At 40.4% G+C, this 22,603-nt stretch overlaps 1 protein-coding gene across 1 annotated transcript in view; it reads left to right on the top strand.

Moving 5' to 3' along the window:
- The first annotated feature begins 200 nt into the window (after positions 1 to 200).
- SLC16A10 (solute carrier family 16 member 10) overlaps positions 201 to 22,603 on the top strand; it is a 75,775-nt gene continuing 53,372 nt past the window's right edge. The window contains exon 1 of the mRNA XM_075087455.1: positions 201 to 819. Coding sequence (XP_074943556.1) covers positions 435 to 819 — 385 coding nt within the window. The 5' untranslated portion in view covers positions 201 to 434. The remainder of the gene's footprint in view (positions 820 to 22,603) is intronic.

Here is a 22,603-nt window from a genome sequence, read left to right on the forward strand (position 1 = left end):
CGGCGACACGCCACGGCCCGGCCCCGCCCCGCCCCCTCGGCTACCGCGGCGGGGAGCGGAGGGCGGGGGGGGGGAGTGGAGGGTGGAGAGGAGCGTGGCTTCACCTCCCCCCCCTCCCCCCCGCCTCCCTTCCCTCAGCCAATCGGCGCGAGGGAAAGCCCTCGTGCCGCTGACGCCCCCACGGGAGCCCCCCTTTTAAAATAAAGCGGCGGCGGCAGGTCACCCTTCGGGCGCGCGGCGCGGCGCGGCGGGAAGCGGGGGTGAGCGCGCGTCTGTGGGGCGGCCTCGCTCGCGGACAGGCAGAGGCAGAGCCGCAGGATGCCCGTAGCTCCCGCGGCGAGGGGCTGAGGCGGGTGGGGGCCGAGAGGTCGCGGCGAGGAGGAGGAAGGCGGGAGAGGCGCGGGGAGGGTCTCGTGCCCGCGGCGCGGCTGAGGATGGCGCCGATGAGCGAGCAGCTGGCGCCGCAGGGCGCGGGGGGCCCCGCCGCCGCCGCCCCCCTCAACGGCCCGGCGGTGGAGGAGCAGCCGCGGCGGGAGAACGGCGGCGAGTGGTGCCCGGGGAACGGCAGCCCCGCCGCGGCCAGCGGTGAGAGCGGGGCCCAGCCCGGGGCGGCGAGGGAGGCCGGCGGGAGCGCGGCGTGCCCCGGGAGCGCGGGGCCCGAGCCCCCCGAGGGCGGCTGGGGCTGGGTGGTGATGCTGGCCGCCATGTGGTGCAACGGCGCCGTCTTCGGCATCCAGAACTCGTGCGGGGTCCTCTTCGTCTCCATGCTCCAGCTCTTCGGTGGCGGCGCCGCGGACGAGCAGCTGGCGTTCAAAACAGGTGAGGGGCGGCGAGGGAAGGGGCCGGGTTGGCTCCCGGGCCTTCCCCGCCCCCAGCCCGGGTGGAGAGGGTGTCCCGGCTGGGAGCTCTCAGTGCCGGCGGTGCAGCCGCTCGGACTGTCGGTGTCCGCGCCCCGCGGGGCTGTCGGGGCCGGCCCGCGGCGTGGCCGGGCAGCCGCCCGCCCCGCCTCTCCGCCCGCGGGCGGCGAGACTCCTCGGGGCGGGCGAGGATCCGGGCCGGCGGGGGAGGGGGGCTCGGAAACGCCGGCCTTATCGAGGCGAAGAGAAGCCTCTCGCTCCTCCGTGCGCTGCCAGCCGTGCCCCGGAGGCAGGACTGGGGGCTGCAGGCTCCTGGGACGTCGCGAGAGAAGCTGCGAGGAGAGAAGCAGGTGTGCCCTGGTTCCTTCCTCAGCGGTGTTTGCAGGCATCTGTCATCGTGCCTTGTGGGAAACATGCATGCTCTTGGTCCCAGCATGTGTGGCTCTCTGGCCCCTGTTAGCCTAACGGTCAGGCTAAATGACTGATTAACAGTGGGGTATAGTGGCACTGAAAATAGGTCAAGAATGGGCTTAACAGTTACAAAAACCGGCATTTTGATGAGTAGGTTTACTGTTGTAGCCGACATCCTATCCCAGTAGAGTTAACAACGTTTACTAAGCTCTGAAGAGGTAACAGTACTATCACAATCAAATTTCCCTTCTGCTTTTACTAGTCTAAATCATTCTAGGCAATGTAAGTATCAATTAAGTCACAGGCTTCTATTTTACTTCATGTAAGTTCTCTTTGAAAAGTGTCTTGTGCTTTGACTTTGTAAGTGGAGGAAATGCAGTTTTTGGCTCTCATAATAATAACAAATTCATAATTATAAAAGTTTATTATAGTAAATAAAGTTGGCTTATTTGAAAGGTAGCTTATGTCTTAAAATGAAATATTAAAAAAACCAAAACATTCTTTTATGTTTTTATTCCTTACTCAAAAAAGGTGTTCTAACTATGTAGCCCTGCAGAGGTATAAGCCTTCTAAGAAACTTTCTCAGTTACAGATCTTTAGAAGAGTTTCGAGATTTATGGCTTCCTTAATAGCAGGATAAGTGGGTCTAAAGTTGTGATGTAGGAGATGAAGCTAATTTCCTCCCCTGATTTAATAACAATATTTTTGTCTTAAGTAGAAAACCAGGGCAGGTGTTTAGACTGAAGAAAGCTGTGGTGGCGTGTTAAGAGATATGCTCTCCAGCGTTTGATCTATTTGTGGGGATGTACAAGGCACATTGCTCAGTGGCCTGGAGCTAGAAGGACAGGAAGCTGTTTGTCCACACATCAGGTGTGGCAGCGCATCCTTCACAGAAGGGAAATGCATATCCAGAGGTAGCTGCCCAGGCTCCTTAGCCTGTACAGGAGAAGAATGAGACTGTTCAGAGGAGGTGCTGTCAGTGTTTGCATTCTGACCTGAGAGCCACTGGCCAGTCAGAAATGGCAGGAACACATGGGTGGTTGATACTCTGTCTGCTCATGGTACACAGGTGTAACTGCTAGTAACAATCTTGCAAAAGAGTTGTCTTGTAGTTGAAAAAAAAAAAAAGACTTTTAGGTAATAGTACAGTAGTCAAAATAACCAACAAGAGGACTGAAATTATTATCTCTTACTTTCCAGAAGAGCAATTGCACCACTGGTGTCTGAGGTTGCAGTGTGCTCCACCCATGTTTTTGAAAATTTGCCCAACTGCAGAAAAGTGTGGGGGGAAAAGTGGAACTTGGCTTTAGAGCCTAGTTGTTTTGTATCCTGCTTAGAAGAGAAGGAAGAGTTCTGAGTCCTGGATGCAGCCAGCACCTCCTGCATCACTTTTTCTCTCTTATTAAAAAAATAAGGCTACAGCTGCCTTTTGATTTGCTCTGTCAGATGTGCTTTTTTTTGGTTAATGCAGAGGGCACTAATTTTGCTTTTTTACATCCAAATGCGTTTAAGTTGGGGGAAATAAGGCAGCTAGCTCATGCTATCTAGATGTCTTGTGCACACGTGAGGGAGGAGGACTGCAAATACAAAAGTGCCTCCTGTAAACAGCAGAACAGCAGATAAAAAGGTGTCCTTCCTATTGATAACTGAAAGTACCCTAATGAGTCTGGGCACCATAAGGGGTAGGCAGCAGCTGTCAAATAGGACTTCTTTTTCCTTGATGTTGAACTTCATCGCCTAGAAATTGTTTGCCTGCTATTTTTATCTTGTTGAAGGTAGGACCAAGAGTACACTGAACTATACTGATTCTGGTACAATATTTAGGTTGCCATAAAGGGGAGCTGTGATCAGAAATGGCAAACTGCACTTAGTGTAGCTCTTACTGAGCACTGATGGATTAGCTGGCATGCTGTGGAAAGAAAAAGAATGAGTAATGGGATAAAGCCAGTATGATTTTAGTGTTAGAGAGAACCCTAGTCTGATCATTGCCATGGTATTGATTGTAATACTTAATCTAGTTAGTCCCTTGTGTTTGGACTAACTGTGACTCAAAACTTGCAGTGGAAACCAAATTTGAGTCAGGCTTAATGGATTTGAAAACTGATTTGTAATGGAAGCTTTCTTGCTGTGTAGTTATGCTTTGGAGTACTAAGTTTAATATTCTAATCCTTCTGAAAAATATTACTGCTTTAAGATCTGAAATGCTGATTTTTGAGAGCCATGAGTATTCCAGATAATCTCTCCTGGGATCCCAGGTTTCTGTGGAATCTTGCAGTTGATCCAGGGTACTGTAGATTTCAACTTTTTAACTACAACATTATTTAGCTGTTGCCAGAGATTTTTGTGTGCCTGCTCTTTTGGGAGTAGCCAGTAGTTGTCTCTTCCCTGGTGCTTTCCTCTAAAAGAAGAATTAGGTAGACTATAGTACATGCTATTTTTGTTATTTCTCAATAACTTTGTAATCTCTTAATAATGGATGCCTATCTCTATGTAAGACAAAACTGGAGGGAATTAAGTAATCATAGTATGTGCTACTTTCATTACTTTTAGTAGATGGATGGATATTTATCAGTATGAAAGGCAAAATGGGAGGATTGTTGTGAAGAAGTAACTCTGCCTTGCAGATAAGGAGATAAGGAGTAGAAGGACCTAAAAGAACAGGCAAGGCAGTGAGGCTTTCTCCAGAATGCAGCATCAGCACTGGATAAACAAGATGCATAACTATGATTAACTGTTGCAGGGATTAGGAGTGCTAATGGAAAACTTGTGTTGTGGGTTACAGAGGGTTCACAAATTTCTTCAAGGGGCATCTGATTATAATTAATATTTTTAATAAATTTTGACTATAACTAGTACACAATATTGCAGTATTCATATTAGTAAAAAGCTTGTTTCTTTGCTTATGTAGAACACTACATAAGCATTTCCATTGTTTCCTTGTACAGCTAGTTTTTTGTCCAAAAGCTAGTTGATGCATAACTACAGAAGACAAAAAGCCCCCAGTGTGACTATAACATTACTAGAAAGATGTGCCTGAAGTATCAGGAAACTACTCTATTGATTGCTTATAGCTCATGGTGTTTCACGAACAGATTGGGTGGAAAAACAAAATGGCAATGAAATATGGGAGGCTCTTAGTCCTTGGAAATCAGGCACACCTAGTAGGCCTCTAGCATTCAAATGCATCTGTAGTCTGATAGTCCTTGGAGGGAAATGATCTAGCTCGAGGCTGGTTTGGATTCTGGCAGGAAGAGCCTTTGGGTCCTCTCCCTGTGGATGTTGGCAGAGGGATGTGGAGCACCAAGCCAGCTCCTGTGTTATCTTTGTTAGAGATCTGGCATGTGAGTGAGCCCCATCTAGTCCTGTGTTGTGCTCTTGATAGATCCCTCTGCCTTAAAAAAAGTAGATAAAAATACTAGTTCTACTAGTTTAATTACTCCTTTTCTTATGATTTACAATGCTGGTTCTGTAGTGCCACTGGGTTATGTTTGTTCATCTTCACTTGTACAAATAACCCTGCACAGTGAATATATACTGTTGTTACTGTTCTGTATCCTCATGTTTGTTCTGTGTTAGCAAGTGTTATTAGAAGACAGTGCATCAGCTGGCCTGAACTGGTCATCCATATGCTTGCATGTATCTACCTTGGCTTGACTTTGTAAGGTGCAGTCTTTGATGTATCTAGTTATCAGAATGATTGGTAATTCATTGAGCTGGCTTAACACCATCATTTTGAAGCTGGATTGCTGCGGGTCCAATGGGGCAGGGAGGAGAATTCTGCCTTTGCTGTTGTATTCAGGCCATAACTCAGATACTGTGAAAGTGATGTTGGATGACTAGAGATCTGCAAGTGCTGAGAGCAAGTGAACCATGACCATATATGGTAACTTAATTTTGCTGAGCAGGGCTGGCTTTTTAATTTAACAGGACAGTTTGAAGTTGAGTTTTTCTTTTACTCTTTCCATGAATCCCTTTATCTTACTGAGCTTTGCTTCAGAGATGAAAAACACCATCAGTGGTTTTGTTTTCATTCAAGACCTCGCTCCATAATTCTCCTTCACAACCACAGTTTCATCTCTAATTCTATGGGATGTGGTTCCCAGAAATTGGGAAGCTTGGCAAGCTGGAACTGCCACATGGCTTACAAGGGAGCAGTTGACTTCTTTTTCTCTCTATTTTTGAGAAGAAATAAACGAAATTTGGAACACAGAAGTTATCAGAGCACACAACTCTTGTGAGGTACAAGAAAGCACACTACTATGTACCAGTTTGGTCAATAAAGATTACATTGCAATGAAGGATGTAGTTACAAAAAAACTTGGACTGATGGATCCATTGGTGCTGCTGTAGTCTGCCTTCCTTCCCATGTTTGTGTGGCCATTGAAACCAGCGCAGGGAACCAGCAACTGGAGCAGATTGTCTGAAAACTAACCTGATGTAAAAGTAACGATTTGTTTTATTCAGCTGCAGTACTTTTTTGACTTGGCTTTGCTGTTATAAATATCTATGTAAATGAAGGCTCTGGAGTAGTTGAAATTATTGCTGGGTTAAATTGGAAAGTTGAAGACAGTTTCTTTAGTATGCTCTCTCTTTAGGACAGAATAGTTAATACCACTGCTGTTTATGCATACACACATGCACATGTATCTTTATGCCTCCAGCTCTGGAGCATTTCTCTTGTACTCTTGGCAACTAGTTTGCAGACTGATTAGTCTTGTGCTTGCTAGTTAGGTTGGGCTTTTTGTGTTTTATCTTGTGTTGGATTTCACATTGGTTAGATCTTTTTCTGTTCCAACTACAGATTTAACTTGCAATAAGTTGCTTAATTAGGGAGAATAATCTTCCTAGCATGCCTGAAAGCTAGTTACCAGGTTATTTTTGTGCGCTTCTTTAGGGGCAGTACTTTAATTCCACAGGGATGAAACATCCCTATACAGTTCTAAAGATGGCTGGCTGCTGCCACCACTCTGCATTAAATGTGTGTGCCTCAAGTTACGAGCTTTTGCATGCTGCCTTTCAGACAAAACTGTATCCTCTAGGTGGGTTTGGTTGAAGGAGATTTTTTTAAATACTAAGTTTTTACTGTACTGAAAAGTGAAAAGTTGGATGAAAGCAAAATGCTATGAATGTCCTGCAGAGTAATTTGCTGTTAGTGTAACCTTGTCAGTAAAGAAGTTCTCTTAAAGCTGTTATATTGTTACAATGCTAAAAAGCTAAATGTAGTCAGTACCTGCCTGTAGCTATGCTAATCTAGTTACATGCACCAAAGTAATGAAAGAGCTCTTAAAAATGAGGTTAAAATAGTTTAAAACATCTTCAGAAAATTAAGCGAAAATGTTAATGAAACTTAATTTTCTTGCATTTTTCCTGTGAATTAAAAAAAAGCCTTGCTCTTCAGATAGTGTTAAACTGTTTCCCAGTCTCATCTGTAAATGGCAAATTCTAAAGGGTGCATGTAAAGTCTTTTTACTGAGTGCTTTCATTTCTAATTGTGGTTAAGCTGTTCTGCAGATGGATGAAGGCTCAAACTTGGTTTGACTTCCAAGTAGCAGAAGAAACTTTTTTGTCCTTCATTTTGAAGATGCTTTATGTAGATGTCTTGCTGGTCTGTCAACTGCCATTTTGCTTTTAGACAAAGTGGCCTGGGACTGGTGTGTGTGTGTACATGTATATTCTCATGCATGTGTCTCCTTATGTCTTTTCCTTGGATAAATCTTTCAAGTCTTAACAGTTTTGTTCCATGTGGAACATTTCTCATACTCTGGTATTTCTTTGTCATCCTCTCTGATGCTTCTGTAATACGGAGAAGGTACTGTGTGCTATATTCCAAATGAGGCTCTGCTGTTTTATGGCATGACATGATGTACTGTGATGATATTGTGCAACCTAATTTGCATTATTTACATAACCTAATGTTTTTCTTGCTATTTTTATTAATATCTGCATTCAGTGGAGTTTAGCTGACTTGAAGTTTTCCAGTGTGCATTGCTCCTTACTCTTTAGCTTTTGTTTTACTTGATCCCTGTAGTCCATTCACTGTTGTCTTATTCATCAATTTTGGCTACCATTCTTTGAGGTTCCTCAAATTCCTTCCTGACTTTTGAGTTAGCCTAAATAACTGCTGTCTAAAGAGGAAGTTAGCAGATTGTATATGTTTATTAATAGACCCTCTTCTTGGGCTTAGCAAGATGTACCAATATTTAGTGCTGTTTGCCTATTCATAAAGATGATTTCATCTTAACTTAGACTGCCTCCAGATGCTTTAAATTTCCTGATAATACTGTCTTTTTTTTCTCATAATTTGATTTCTCTAGGCTCTTGAGCTGTGTTGTTAAAGGCCAACTTGAAGCTTAAGTGTTATTAGTATCTCTTCCTCTTTTCAGCTACTAGTCCTGCAGGAGGAAAGGTAGTGGACTGTTCTCACTGGTATAGCATAATTTGTCTATTTACTCTTTCAGCCAGTTTGAGTTAATTCAGGAATTACATATAACAAAATAGTTAAGGTTGTAGCCTCTCTGCTTGGAGCAACATCTACTAGAGTAAGCTGCTGAGGACCTTGCCCAGTTGGGTTTTCTCCATCTCCAAGGATGGAGACCCCACAGCCCTTGTGGGTGACCTGTGCCAGTGTTCAACCACCCTCACAGTAAAAGACTTTTACACTTAAATGGTATTTCCTGTATTTCCATTTGGCCCCATTGCTTCTTGTCCTTTTCCCTGAATACCACTGAGAAGCATTTTGCTCATTTTTTTACTTCCTCTCCTTGGGTATTTATGCACATTTACAAAATTCTCCCCTGAGCCTTTTCTTAAGCCTAACCAACCAGACCATTCTAAGCTTCTCATATTATATCGGATGCTCCAATTCCGTGATCATCTTTGCAGCCCTTTGCTGGATTCTCAGTAATAAGCAGACTACCTGCTCCTCCTTCAGCACAGTTGAGGGTCCAGACTATTGAAGCTCCAGAGTCTCAGAGACGATAAAGTCAATTGTTCTTAGCATCATCAGTGCTGTGCAGTGTGTGGGAATGACCACTTTTCCTTCACTTGGTAACATACATACCTGCTCAGACGCACCCTCCCTCAGGAGCACAATCTGGGTCAGCACCTATGGTGTGACAGGGACAGCTGCCCCACTGGTTCCTGGGGACTGTGCCCTGAGGCACCACCACGGCTCAGCAAGTGTTTGGTGTTCCGAGAAGAGCTGCTGGTGCTCTTTGGTATGCCCTGCTGTTGGCAAACTGCTATGTCTAGCTGCTTGTGCTGTGCTCTCGTAGCTGTGTTCTCGGCCAGCCCCTTTCATAATGTGAGCGTTCAGTAGTCACAAGAAATTTAGTATTTAATGTTTTCTAAACTTTATGTAGATATTCTCTATTTGAAGAGCTATATGCAGGTAATCTTAACTGAGGAACTGAGTGGCAGTTCAGGTTTAGCTTAGAATTGTTATATTCTTGGAAACTATCCTAATAGGTATTTTAAATACCACATTTCTAGATTTATGGATTAGTTTAATACTTACACCAATTCCCAAATATTTTAAAAGCATTTTATAAGTCACATGACAGCACCTTTACTTCACTAAATGCTAAGAAAACTTTGTAATTGGAACTTTTGACATTTTTCCAACATTTCACTTTTAAATGAAATGTGTTTTTAAAAACACATCTTCAGTTTAGTTTTCAGAAATACCTATATAAATCTTAGTCTCGATTTTTAGGACAAGTTTTTCCAAATCTTTACATAATGTAACATCATAGGGAACTGTTTGTTGGACTGAATTAGGAACAAAAGCTTAATAGAATCCTACACCTCAAAGATCATGATTTGAAATGAGAGGAATATTCATAAATCTAACTTCCACTACTGTGTTGCTAAGGAAAATAAGAATTTTAAATAAACATTGACCTATAATGCTTAACAAGTAATTACCCAGTTAGAAATTGCTTCTGCTACAAGGAAGGGGTTGTAGTGTTTACTTGCATCCAAGCTAATGTAGCACTGATAATATAATACCCATTGTGGCAAAAGAAATAATATAAGCTCCTTCATATACCTTCCACAATTTTTTTTAATCTTTTGCTTTTTGAACACACAGAGTTAATACAGCTGTAGTCTACTGCAGTTTAACCTTCCGCAAATATGTACAGAAAGAAGAATTCTGAGAAAACATTCCCTTGTGATCTTACATTATCTATTACTTCCAGAAATCTAATTTACTACAATAATAGCTGCTCTGTTTTATATCTTGCCATTAATTTTCATGGGAACTGGGTAGGAATGACTTGACCTAGTAGCCAAGTTAGAGTAGCAGCCCTTTAGCAAGGATAGGACCAATTTAAAAATCATCAGTGTTAGTTCCCACACAGAGGAAGGGATTACTGGGATGTTGAGCCCAGCCTCTCACTGTTATCAGCAGCATGTCTGCAATCCCGTGGAACATGGTCTCCTTTAGGTGGTAGGGTTGTATTTGGACTGCAAGTCTTTGGTTATGTATCTTCTGTGGTGTACTTTGTTCAGTAGAGCTGTACTTTATATGTTCAAAGTATCTCAGAACAGTTTTCTTTTCTGCATTTAAGAACTATATATATGAGAAATAAGTAATTTAAACAATGTTAGCTATTAATTTAATTCCCTTAATCTCTGTCATTCTCTTAAAAATGACAGTTAGGATTGCCTTCTGGCTCATGATCTGGGTTTTGTAACCTGGGTGAGGTTACAAATAGAAAATGCATTGGATAAGTACACAGGAAACTTCTTAGTTTATTGTAATGGAATACATTGATACCAGGGTTGACAGATTTTTAAAATACATAATAATTTTAACTTTTTTTTGAATGCTGTAACTCTGAGCAAGGATAAAACACTATGGTAGTATGTCCAAAATGTGATCTTTAAGCTTTCTGCTTCTGCAGTCTAGAAGGAAGGAACAGTCCGTTGTTTTGGAACAAAACACAGTTTTGATAACTGCAGATTCATTATATGATGACCAGGAACAGCATTTTTGTGTACAAGGTAAGAAAGTGGCTCTTTTTTTGTTGGGGGGGTGGGGCAGTCTAAACTACAACACCAAAAAGTGATTCTTCTAATTAGAGAAGTCTTAGTTTGGGCTCTTACTGCATTGCATTGAATGCTGAAGGGCCAAATAATTTAAGACAAAAAGAGAATGTTAGTATTAATTAAAAAGTGATCCTTAGTGAATGCTGAGATGGGCCTTATCTTTGGAGGAGTTTGTGCTGTCCCTGGTATTGGCACTCCAGAACCCCTTGTCCTTGGACTAACTATTGTGATGGTCCTGCTTACTTCCTATATCCAGGCATATACTATCCACATGTCTCTTAAGAAACTGCTTAATTTGCTCTAGACTAGAGTCTGGATGGCAGCTTAGCAGTATACAGAATGAACAGCTGATGAGCGTGGACACTGGTATAAAACAGAAGCCAATTTGGTTTGCCCAAGGAGGCCTGTACCTCCTATCAAAAGAACCAGAAGTACTGAGTGTTTTTGGGCCACACAGTCAGGGCTTACTTGGACAGTAACCTGATCCTGTGTTATAATTAAACATGCTGGAGAACATGCTGGGATTGAAATTATCTCAATGGGTTACATAGGTTAGACTGAAAGCCTACTTACTGTCAGTTTGCTCTTTAGCATGTACTATAGTAATTTTAGAGTGGTTTGAACTGGCTGATGACATCAGCTGCTTTAATGCTGCTTATTTTTTTGAGAAGGAAGGTGTGCTAATGGTGCTTTACCTAAAGATGCTATTAACCTCAAAGCATGTGAAAATGAAATTGAAAACCTGGGCTATAGTGCATATTTTGGATGTGTCAGTGGTATGTGTTATGGTTCAGAGTAACAACCTTGTCAAGGAAGTTGTAGTGTTGCTAGATAACTTTTTTCAAACCTTGAGTGTACAATTTATGACTTCTGGGTTCTCCTTCAATTAATTAGGAAAAACACTGCCTGCGGCCCCTTGAGTTCATTGGTTTAAGTTGCCGTGTGTGTGACAAAACCAAAGGTATAAATTTCAAAGAAAGGCTTTATGGTTTTGGCACACAAAAGCGAATTTCAAATTGCCCTTCATTCTTTATACATTCAAGTCATTTCCTACCTTTGAAATATTTATGTAGCTTAGGTTCTTCAAAACCCAGCTTTGGAATATAAAGTTGAAAGAAATTAGAACTCTCAACTATAAATTTCTGACACTGCTTGGTGCAGGCAGTGGTCTAGAAAATTAAATCAACACTAGGAAGTTTTCTGGAAGCTTAAATAAAATGTGCAACCATGAGATGTATTTTCTAATCCTATCACAGTAACCCTATTTTTACAAATTGAAGCATGGAGCATTAACAGCTTTTTACACCTCTGTACACATCAAAGTATTTTGTTCATAGTGCAGCAGTTTAATGGACATTTAGTTTCATGCAGTGAAATCACTGACCCTTGAAGGTGCGTTTGGGAGGACAGAACTGGGTAGCTGAAGTGGGAAGGCTGGAGTAGAAGTGCACAAAACCAGTATGGACAATGTTGGTCTTGTATGCACAGTCAGAAGTTTAGTCAGCATGACCCAGCTCTGGTGTTCTGGATTTTTTATTGCCTTTTCTAATATTAGGCAAAAAAATAGTCTGTTGCATGTACTTCATGCTACCTCAGAGTTGTAAAACTGATTTGCCTATGTAAATACTATCAAGAAAAGTGATGAAATGCTTTTGTAAACTTCTAATTTCTAGTCGTGTTAATCCTGAAATTAACATTGTTCAGTGCATTTGTTTTTCAGACAGTGTTAGTTTTGTACATGTGGTATAATACATTTAATTTACTATTAATGTATTGTATGATACAAGTTCAGTCTCTACATCAAGGATTTTGACAAATCAACTGTATAATGTATTAAAAAATTTTTTAGCTGAGCATGTATTTCAGCAGCTGGTCAAAATATTTAAGTATTTTGTAAATCTAACTGTATATATTAAGAGAAATTGTATTGGGAAAACACAGGTAGGGACAGGCAGATACCCCACAAACTACTGTGCTGCTTGTTTTTTTGGGTATGGTCATGGCTGTGTCTGAGCAACTGGGATTTCTTTCCTGTTTTATGAGGTATCCCACCTAGCAGTCTCCCAGGTGCATATTTTCCTGATCAGCGTAGGTAAGTGTGGTGCTATAAACAGTAAATTTGAAAGCCAGGTGAAAAATTGTGTCATGCCTTTAAGACTGTTTACAACTGGACCTATGTGGTTGTTCTGGAGTTTCAAACAAAAAGGATGTAGATTCTCAATGTGAGAGCATTCCTCTAGGTTTCAAATTAAGCATCAGAATGAAAAGGATTAAAAACTTAATTTCAAGACAAAAATTTCAAGTTTTACATTGCTTTCTGAAGGTGATAAATCTTAGCATTTCTCACACCTTTTTATTTAAGCACTGTGAATTCTGTGGAAAATTTAGGTGATAGTTCTTTGGGATGGGAACACAGCTTGAGAAGTTGCTGGTCAGTGTTTACTGGGCAGAAGATGTTGGTACTACAAACAGTGTTCTTAGAATGAAAAGGCTTTTATTGTTTTTATTAAGGCCTTACTTGAAAAACAAGGTTAGAGCTCTGCTTTTTCTTGAGCTTTTGCAGATCTCTGTAGGGAGCTACATGAACTGTTCTGTAATTTCTCTTCAAGATATGTATTTCTGTTTTTCTAGAAGAGAACAATTTCTGTGGCTGAGGTACCACAGCTTGGGCATAGTGGCTTAAAACACAGTCAGTGTTTTTCTTTTGTGTTAAAACTAAAATCTGAAATAGAGGAGGCCCCATGGGCTTTAACAGATAATTAAGAGTGGTCATATTTAATGGCTTAGAAATGGCTAGTAACAGTAATGTGAACAAAGTGACTAGCTTGTGAATTCCTGGCTTGTGTGATTGTAGCTGATTGGTAGACCTACTGGATCTTCTCAGAAATTGAATAAACAGTGCTTTTTTCCCTTTTAAGACATTAAATGCTAGATTTTGTCCAAACAGTTTTTAGCACTGTTTCCTGTGTTATAAACCAGTGATGATTCTGATCAAATACATTATTAATACACTCAAGAATCAGTCCTGATAATATTTCCTGTTCTGGAGCATGATACATCTTTGACTTTTGCTCTGCACCCTGCTTAATAGATATGTATAAAATCAACAGCATGTTATTTATATGACCCATATGACATAAATAAAAGCCCATAAACCCTTCAACCAGAGGAAGGGGAGAGGTTGCCCTCTAACAGCATTATATCATGTATATGTCTGATCTGTTTCCTAACAGGCTGTAGACCCTCACTGTCTACTCTTTGCAGAGCCCTCAGTTTTGCAATCTCTGTCTTTTCTTAATTTTAAATTTCCTGATAGAAGTATCATGGAGGCCATAAACTAACTTTTTCTCTCAGGCTCCCCATGCCATTTCCCCTGGCTTTGTGCACAACTTGGAGCTTGGGACTGTGATCAATTAACTTTAAGGTAATCTTGCCACTAAGTGTGAAACTGCATAATTAAAATCCTTCATCTTCTTGAATAAGTGCCTGTAGCGGCCAACCTTTTAGTGAAGTGTTGAGTGTAGCTTTGTATAACACAAAGACATTGAGGAATGGGATTAAGGGTTTGATTGGGGGAACACATGGATGTTTAGTAGGAATCGAAGATGTAGGTAGATCTTTATGCAAAGATAGTTGAAATGAGGGGAGTTTGGGGCTACTGTAAATCCGGAGGAAGAAGGGGGAGCCTCCACCAATTGTTAGGGCTGGTGAAGGAGATCAAGGGTAAACTCAATCTCCTTATTTTAAAGGTAGATAGGACATGTCTTGTTAAGCCACCCTGTAGTAAGAATGCTGCATCCACACAGATTTATTTGTTTATTATTTATACAAGCTCTTATCTTCCAAATTGACTTGTACTGCTTCTGACTACAGCTATGCTTTGTTGGCATTATAATTTCTTTTAGCAGCTACTTTTTTCTTTAGTTGCTCTCATTTTTTAAAGTCACTTCATAACTGTAAAGCCTTTTTCTATGTGAAATTGGTTTAGTCTAGACAGGCACAGGTGCTTTGAAATTCCATAAGTAATGAATCTGAGTTTAGTAAAACAAGGATATGACAAATATTTCGTGATAGGAAAGAGTACCATAGGATTTTAGAGCTAGTCTGTTCGTACACTTGTCTCCAATTTAAGGAGTATCAGTGTGGAAGTATTACAGTTGCATTTTTGCCCTCAGTAGTTATTTCTGGCATGTGCTAAAATCAAATAGGTAAACTATATATAGTTGTTCCCTTCCTTGCCTTTCTTTTTCCTGTTTTTATCTGGGTCAGTATGGGACTGTTGAAGCAAAGGTGATGCATGGAGAGTTTTGTTGTGTTCTGAAAGGTGTCCTATGTACTGAGGTGCAATGCAGCCCTCCTAAATGGCAGTGATGCCAATCATTCGGTGATGCTTGGCATCACAATGGACCAGTAATGTGCATTCTTGCTTTTATTGGTGTTCATTTACCTTGCTCTGCCTGCCTATTTTGCTGTACTGGAATGTTGGGTGACACAGGCGTTTTCAGCCAGTGATGTGAAATATGCAAGAACGATGTCACACCAGGAGAGAATTGGCAAGGTATGGGATTCAACTTGCAGATTATAGTTGATGGAGATCTAGTCCATGCATTCAGTGGCATCTGGAGAGTTACTCAGGTGGGCAGATGCAGGCTTTGACTTTAGGGTGGGTTGAAACTCTGCAGTTTACCCTAGCTGTGCTGACGTGATCTCCACTGATTCTAGTGGGAGCTTTGACTCCCAGACATCTACACTTGGGTGCCTTAACATGGAAGTTGAATCCAACTCAGGTGTCCTGTGTTGACCCTGAGTGTTTAATTCTTTTTGTTGGTGGGCACAACAAAAAGTACTGTCGTACACTTGTGAGTATGTGCTACATCTCTACTGTCTTTACTCTGACTAACAGTGTCCACTCTGACATGCACACCTGGTGCCTGCTCGTTAGAGATCACATTTACAAATCCAATTAGTTGGATCTTTAGGGGTTTTGTTGTCAAAGTTATCTTCCCTTTTGAAGGTGTATCAGAGCCTGATAAGATGGGTACAGAAAACAATGCCTCATAGAACTGTATGATCCTCTGATGTTGTATGTTGCTACTAATTTAGCTGTAATTGCTGAACTGTCTTCAACCTCTAATTGCTCTAGAACTTAGCTCATGTGAATATGGAAAACAGGCTGATACCTAGTTTCTGGAGCCAAGAATTTTGTTATTATGTTCCTCAAAGGTAAAAGTAAATTCCTCTTGTAGTTGGAATGTTTAAATTTGTTTATATAGTTCCCAACAGTTATACTGTAATTGTAGGTGCTGCATTATCTTCAGCCATTTACAAATATGAGGCAGTCACAGGCAGCTTTTCCAGGCATGATTGTGGCCAGTGGTTTGTTGATGTGCAAGTTTAATCTATGCAGAAGAGAAAAATCCATGTGAATACATCAAGAAAGATGAAGTAGTTTACCAGAAAACATTGGTAGACTTCTAAAGCATGTTCTCAGAGGGAAGATATAGCTGCTCAGTGTGATTTTTTTCTTTTTCTTCCCCTCCATAACCTTTCTGTTTCCAGTTTTGATCTTGGCAGGATTACAGAGCCTCTGGCATACATAGAGGCCAGACAGTGCCAGTCAGTTAAGTCCCATCTCCGGGAGAGGGAATTCATGCTGAGCCCTACATTTGGTAGGAGCTGGAAACTGAAAATTGCTTCCCCTCTGAAGCAGCGTGTTATGGCAGGGCATAATGCTTTGCCAAAGTATCTGGGAGATGCCAGTTGGTACCTGCCAGTCAACTATTTTTTTTAATTTTAAAGTGTTGGCTGGGCTAACATGTTATTTGAGACTTTTGGTCATGTGTTAATTATATCTTATGAAGATGACCAAATACTTTTAAATGAAGTTTGGAGGTTTTTTAGGAGGAAACTAAGTAAACTAGCTGGCTATGATTTAGCTGGATATAAGCAAATAGAAATGGAAACATTCTGGTAATGTTTTCTTACTCTAAGGAAAACACTTAAGAAAACATTGCAGCAAATACATCCTGAAAGCATACAGCTATTACCTGGAATTTGTAGATACTTCTGGGTTGCGTTGGTATTACAAGTTAGAACAACAATTGAAAACCAGAATCTGAAAGCCTAAACATTATGTATGCTGATGTCTTGATGTAAAATGTCCTGATTACGTTCATATTGATACTAGCTTTTACATCTGCTGAATATACATTATATATTGCAATGCTTCTCTCGTTTTTATCATTTATTTAACTTGAGCATTTTACTTTTCCTGTAATGCTTTCAGTTTCTCTGAAAATAGACCAGTTGCTATGAAAACAGACTGCTGGAATAGCATGCTGCCTGGTTTTGGCTTAAACAGGTGTAGGCAACCAGTGACGCTCCCAAGGTTCTGCATGCAAATGAAGGGCCACTTTGTTCTTTTCTTGACATTTATTTTCTGTATATAGGCAGCATCTGGAAAGGTCAGTGCTGCCCTATTAGAAAATGGCTTGAAGGGTATTTTAGGTTTTTTAACTCTGAAATTGTTCCCTCTTCCCCTTAAGAATGTTATCTAGACAATTAATCTCAAGATTTTGTTTTGTTGTTGATCTTCAGCAGCAAGATGTAAGGTCTCTGACTTCCTGTATGTATCAGCTCTCAATACTGATGCAAATTGCCACTATGAAGCACTGGCTTGTACAGTTTCTGTAGCCGAGTTGTTTGCAACTGTTTGCTTTTCTGAGCTCTCAAACCAGAGAAGAAATGCAGGAAAATGGAATTACTCCTTTGTTATTTTACTAGTTTTACTATTATGACATTTACTTCTACATTCCTCATATTAAATGAGGTAAAATGCTCTCCGTTTTCAATCAGAGAGGGAAAGGTAAAAGTAACACTTAATCCAATTAATGTATTTTCCTTGTCTGATTCATTGTGATGACTTTGAGCATCTGGTAGTAACTGAGCTTGAGCTGCTTAGAGTCACAGAGACCCAATCCCCATTATTTCTGTTCATTGAAGGGAATAAATGAATTACCAGACACTAATCTTTGGATAATTGCTTGCTGAGCAGGAGATCTTGGCTCCTAAAGAAATTAGTTTTGTAAGTTAATAGAACTGTCAGAACTAGTGAACTATTTAAAAAGGTTAACCACAAATGAACAGAAGCTGAGCTTTCAGTTTTTAATTCATAACAATTGCGGTTGAACCTTACAGGATACATAGAATGTGGAGATAGCTATCTTTCCCCTTATGAGTTTTAGTATAACTTGTCAACCAAAGTTTAAGCTGGAGACTGAAATTTATGTCAATATTTCTGGCAGTACAGTGTTTTTTCCAGTTTCCACGGTATATGTGGAATAAGATACAGTATGTATTGTGGTTTTGAATGACCAAACCATTTTGGGTTTGAAGTAAGTCTTTCTCATTTTGGGTTGGTCTTCTAATGTGGATATAGAGGAAGTTGTATGCTTTTTAGCTCTGGACAGTCTACCTTGTGGCATTACATCATACATGTAACTTCCCATTCTCCTTTATTTGACATAACTTAGGCAGGTTAGCTTTCAAAATCCATTTAGTTCTTGGTAACTGGGTGGACTTGTGATTTATGCCATTAGGGTATTAGTATTTTAAAGTCATGGTCCTTGTCACTGGTGGTCATCACTCTTTGCCTTTGGAGAGCAGCCTGAAAGAAGGTGTTAGGGGTCATTATCATAGCTCCTACTCAGTAGCCGTTGGCCACCCTTAACTGCTTTGACCTCACTGAAGTCTTCCTTTGTCTAGGAGCAGACTTCCTCCCACACACGTACACTTGGACACTTTCAGGGTCCCAAAATAATTAGATAAGCAAGCCTCAAATCCACCTGAAAATGTACTCTATGAGAATACAGTGCCTGTTTACTTGTATTTGCAGGATAACTAAGGAGTACTTCAAATGGTTCCTGGCTCTTTCTGACCTGATGGGTACTTTCTGTTTCTGTAGATCATTGCTATGAGCAGTTTATGCCTTTTTTTTTTTGGGGGGGTGGGTGGGGTGATGCCTATCAAAATTCTTGCCTTTGTCAAATTCCTGTTCTGCACCTGGTCTTTACAAATTCCAGGAATCCATCTCATTCTCTTACACTGTATATTACAATGTTTATTACATTGCATCTTTGATCAAAATTCCACAGGGATTCTGGCAAAGGGATAACAATACCCTGGTTAACTCAGATTAAATACTCTGATTGAAAGTAATTGTTGCATGCAGTATATTTCTGCCTGTCAATGAGAACTGGACTTCTTTCCTGTAAGACAGTCTTTTCATTGTGGAATCTCTGCTTGAAATTTCCTCAATTTAAAGTAGACTTTATTTAATGTCCTTCCATTTATTTTAATTACTGTCAAAATCTGAGGATATAGCAGACTTGTCATATAAGGAAACTTATTAATATTCTTTAAGGACAAAGTGATCTCTAAGTCAAGAATGACTTATATTTAAGAATGACTTATATTTAGAGCTGTCACAGAATTTCATGTTAATACTGCTGTAAATTTGTTTTTAGAGTGCTGTTCTAAATAATAGGGAAAAAATATATTGAATCATCACAGGCGTCTGGTTAAATTTGTGTATCAAGAAGCCAGCTGCTTCTATAACCCTAAGGACTACGGTGACATCACTCACAATCTTAAATACATTTTAGTTACAGATGTATTGTTAGTGCTGGAGGAAGGCATAGCTGTTCTTTTGAAACCACCTTTACTTAGACCTGGCCATAGTCAGACTCTCAGTTGAGTGGATTGGTTTTACAGCTCTTTTTTAGGACACTAAGAAGGGTGTGTGTATATGCATATTTATCTCCAGAGACTTTATAGCAAGCACTTGTAGTCCCCCCACCCTGGGAGGAAAGGGTGTTGGGGACTCCATGTAACTCCCAAAGGCTACTGAGAATGCTGGCAGGAGGAGAGTGGGCTTGGAGCACTCCTCAACAGTCAGTGGTCAGACATCCAACACAGGCACGGTTGGTAACAGTAGAGGTGTGAAAGGTATGTGGTGTCACAGATACTTGCTGCAAATACATAATGTTTTATTCTTAACACACAAACAGAAAATGGCATCTCCTTTTGCACACAGGAACTTCTGTATCTGAATGCACACATACACATTTTTAGGAAAGTATAAAAGCAGGATAAAACACAGCCTGCCGTTTTCAGATTTGTTTCTGCTGATACAGCTCCAGTGTTTAAAACCTGTACTCAGTGGAAATATGTTCATTAGGGGAAAGAAGTCAATATTACATATATTGGTCATTATAGATTTGAATTTTGATAGTAACATTGATTAGAGTAAAAAATAAATTTATTCAAAACTTATTCGAATAGGCTGATAAAAAAATGCAGAGGTATGTGATTTCAAACTTCTGGGTCTCCTGTACCATGCACATGCAGTTGTCATGTGCAAGCCAGAAAATGGCTTATTCTTGGCATTTTTCAGTCGTTACAGGTGTTGCACTGTGTGCAGCTTAGCAGAAACAGAGCAAATTGGAACTGTGTTACTTTTTTCCCCCCAAATGTTGTCCCTGAGTTTTTAAGTACTTTAATTAGTGTTTTGCTTTCCTGGACTACTGCTAATAGAAACTTGATTTGGCATTTCCTGATGTCTTTTTAGTGCTAATTTGGAGTTCATTAGAATTGTTTTATACCTTTCCTGACCACTTGAAAGTTGGATCTAAACCCAGATGGCTCAACTTCTGAGTTTTACAAAGGAGTTAGTGTATGCAAAAGAATCTATACATATATATAATTTAAGCATTTGGCATTTAATAATTTTGCAGTTAAAATGCTTGTGTGGTAGACGGAGCATTTGTTCAGTATCGTAGTATAAATGTAGACATAGGTCCTGAAATTGTAAATTGTGATATAAACCAGCTACTTACATTGTCAGATTGCACAAAGGTTTCCAAATGAGACTGCAAATGTGATGTGCAGTATAAATGACTGCTATTCTTGCTGATGCTTGGCTTCACTTTCCGAGTTCTTGCCCTAGCTAGTAAGGTAAAGTTTTATTGGGTCCACATACTCTTTGATGCACAGTTTATTTTGGTTTGTCTTTACTATGCTTTTCTTAACTTTACAGTGGTGTATCTGATGTTAATAGCCAAAACAAAACATACATGTCCTAAATTTTTTCCTGCATAGCTTTAGGGATAAGGAATTCCATTAAATTTAAATAAAAATCTTTATATATAGCTGTTAATGTTGTTAATAAATCAACGCTGATTCTAGAACTGTCCTGAATTACTGTGCAAGACAGAAGTGAGATTCCTTAGAGGTTCCATTCACGTACTCTCAGGCTTCCAAGTCCTTAGCTGTCAAAATGCTTGAGACAAAATTTGTTCTCATCCAGACTAACTTTTGAATGCAAACTGAGAACATGACATCAGAAGCAGCAGTCATAGTTTTTTTTGGACATAAATGGTTGCATACATCCCTGACCATGTGATTTACAGCTTTTAAAATGAGATTTGAATTGTGACTTATGAGTGGTTAAACTGTGTCAATGTGCTCAGTGGCATGACCATGAGAAAACAATTCTGGTGTCAAACCTGATCATAAAACTCTTTGAATAATTGAGGTATTTTTGAACTAGTGTCTTTAGTGGCATAACTCTTCCAAGGAGAATCAGGACCTGCTGACAGAAATATGTAAATCAAGTCTAATTTTCTGGCAGAAATTTGATAAAAATTGATGTTCTATTTATAGTTATCAGCTTGAGCCACTTGGGAAGAAACCTCTAGGGTAAACTAAGGAATGTTTCATTTAACTGTTTTGGTTTTTTGATATTTCAGTTGTATCTTATTTATATTTGGTAGCTATGGAGAAGAGAATCTCATTGCACAAAAACATTCCAAAACCTCGATTAATAATGCTGTGCTTACATGGACCATCCTATTTGCAAGAAAGATCTATGACCTTTCAAGTGTTCTGGCAGTAGATTTTAGAGGAAATAGCCCCGCTTGCGAAACTCTTCTAGTTATGGTGTCTGTATTCACAGAATCATAGAATAATTAAGGCTGATAGGATCTCTGAAGACCATCTTGTTCAACCCTCTGTTCAGAGCAAGTTCAATCAGATCAGATTACTTGGGTCCAGCTGAGTTTGTATAGAGAGCCTACTATTGCTCTGAGAAACACACCAATGTTTGACTACCTTCATCATGAAAAATCCCATGTTCCATTTTGTCATCTGCCTCTTGGGCTAGAGCTGTGCACATTTGAGCAGTGTGGTTCTGTATTCTCTGTCTTTTAGGTAGTTGTAGACAGCAATAAGATCTGCACTGCTCCTGCCTCCTAAGCCTTTTCTTAAGGCTGAACAACCCAATTCTTAGTCTTTCCTCCTATATTAGGTGCCCCAGCCCTCAGTTGTCTTGGTGGCCTTCTCCTGCACTCTCAAATATGTCAGTATCTGTCTCTGGGGAGCAGAAAACTCCCCACAACTCCAGACACAGCCTTATGAAAATTGAATGCCCATGTCCCTCAGCCTGCTGGCAATGCTCCCACTAATGCAACCTGGAATGCTGTCAGTTTGTTGCTGAAGGGGCACACTGCTGTCTCAGCTTCAGCTTGTTTGTGAGTTCTCCCATGTACCCTTCTGCAAATCTGCTTTTCAATTGCTTATGATTGGCCTGCAGCCTGTGTTGCTGGTTTTTTTCATCCCAGGTGCAGGACTTTACATCTGCCTCTGAATTCATTCTGGTTTCTGTTGGCCCATTTCTCAGCATGTTGAGGTCCTTGCACATAGCAGCCCTGCCCTTCAGCATATCAATCACTCCTTCCAATGTGATATTATCAAGACTTGGTGCATGTGAAGTCTTAGTGGAAAATTTCATTTTCTGTGGGATAGCCTTTCTTTTCAGCCATATTCTCTTGTAAAACAAGCTGTATGGCTCTAAGGCTTAATAAGACTGTAACACTACATATTTCATGACTGTATCATGCATGAACAAATACAATTACATAAAAAAAGGTCACACTTCAAATTGATCTAAGCCAGTGTTCTGTATCCAGTACTAGTAACTGGTGCTTACAAAGCTTAAAAAATAGTCCTTCCTGCCATATACCTGCTTCCCTTTGGCCAGTCAGTGGTTTTTGGACTTGGAAAGACAGAGAAGGCTACACTCAATCAATTGCTTTTTTTCAAAGTCACAATACCTGTGGACTTCAGAACACTCAGTTGTAGAGGATGTGCAGTTGAATTTATTTTCTTAGCATAATTCACACTTCCATGTGTCCTAAATGTGCTTTCTGATAACTTTGGGTGTC

Source organism: Phalacrocorax aristotelis, chromosome 3 (genome assembly GCF_949628215.1).
Source record: "Phalacrocorax aristotelis chromosome 3, bGulAri2.1, whole genome shotgun sequence".
NCBI lineage: Eukaryota > Metazoa > Chordata > Aves > Suliformes > Phalacrocoracidae > Phalacrocorax > Phalacrocorax aristotelis.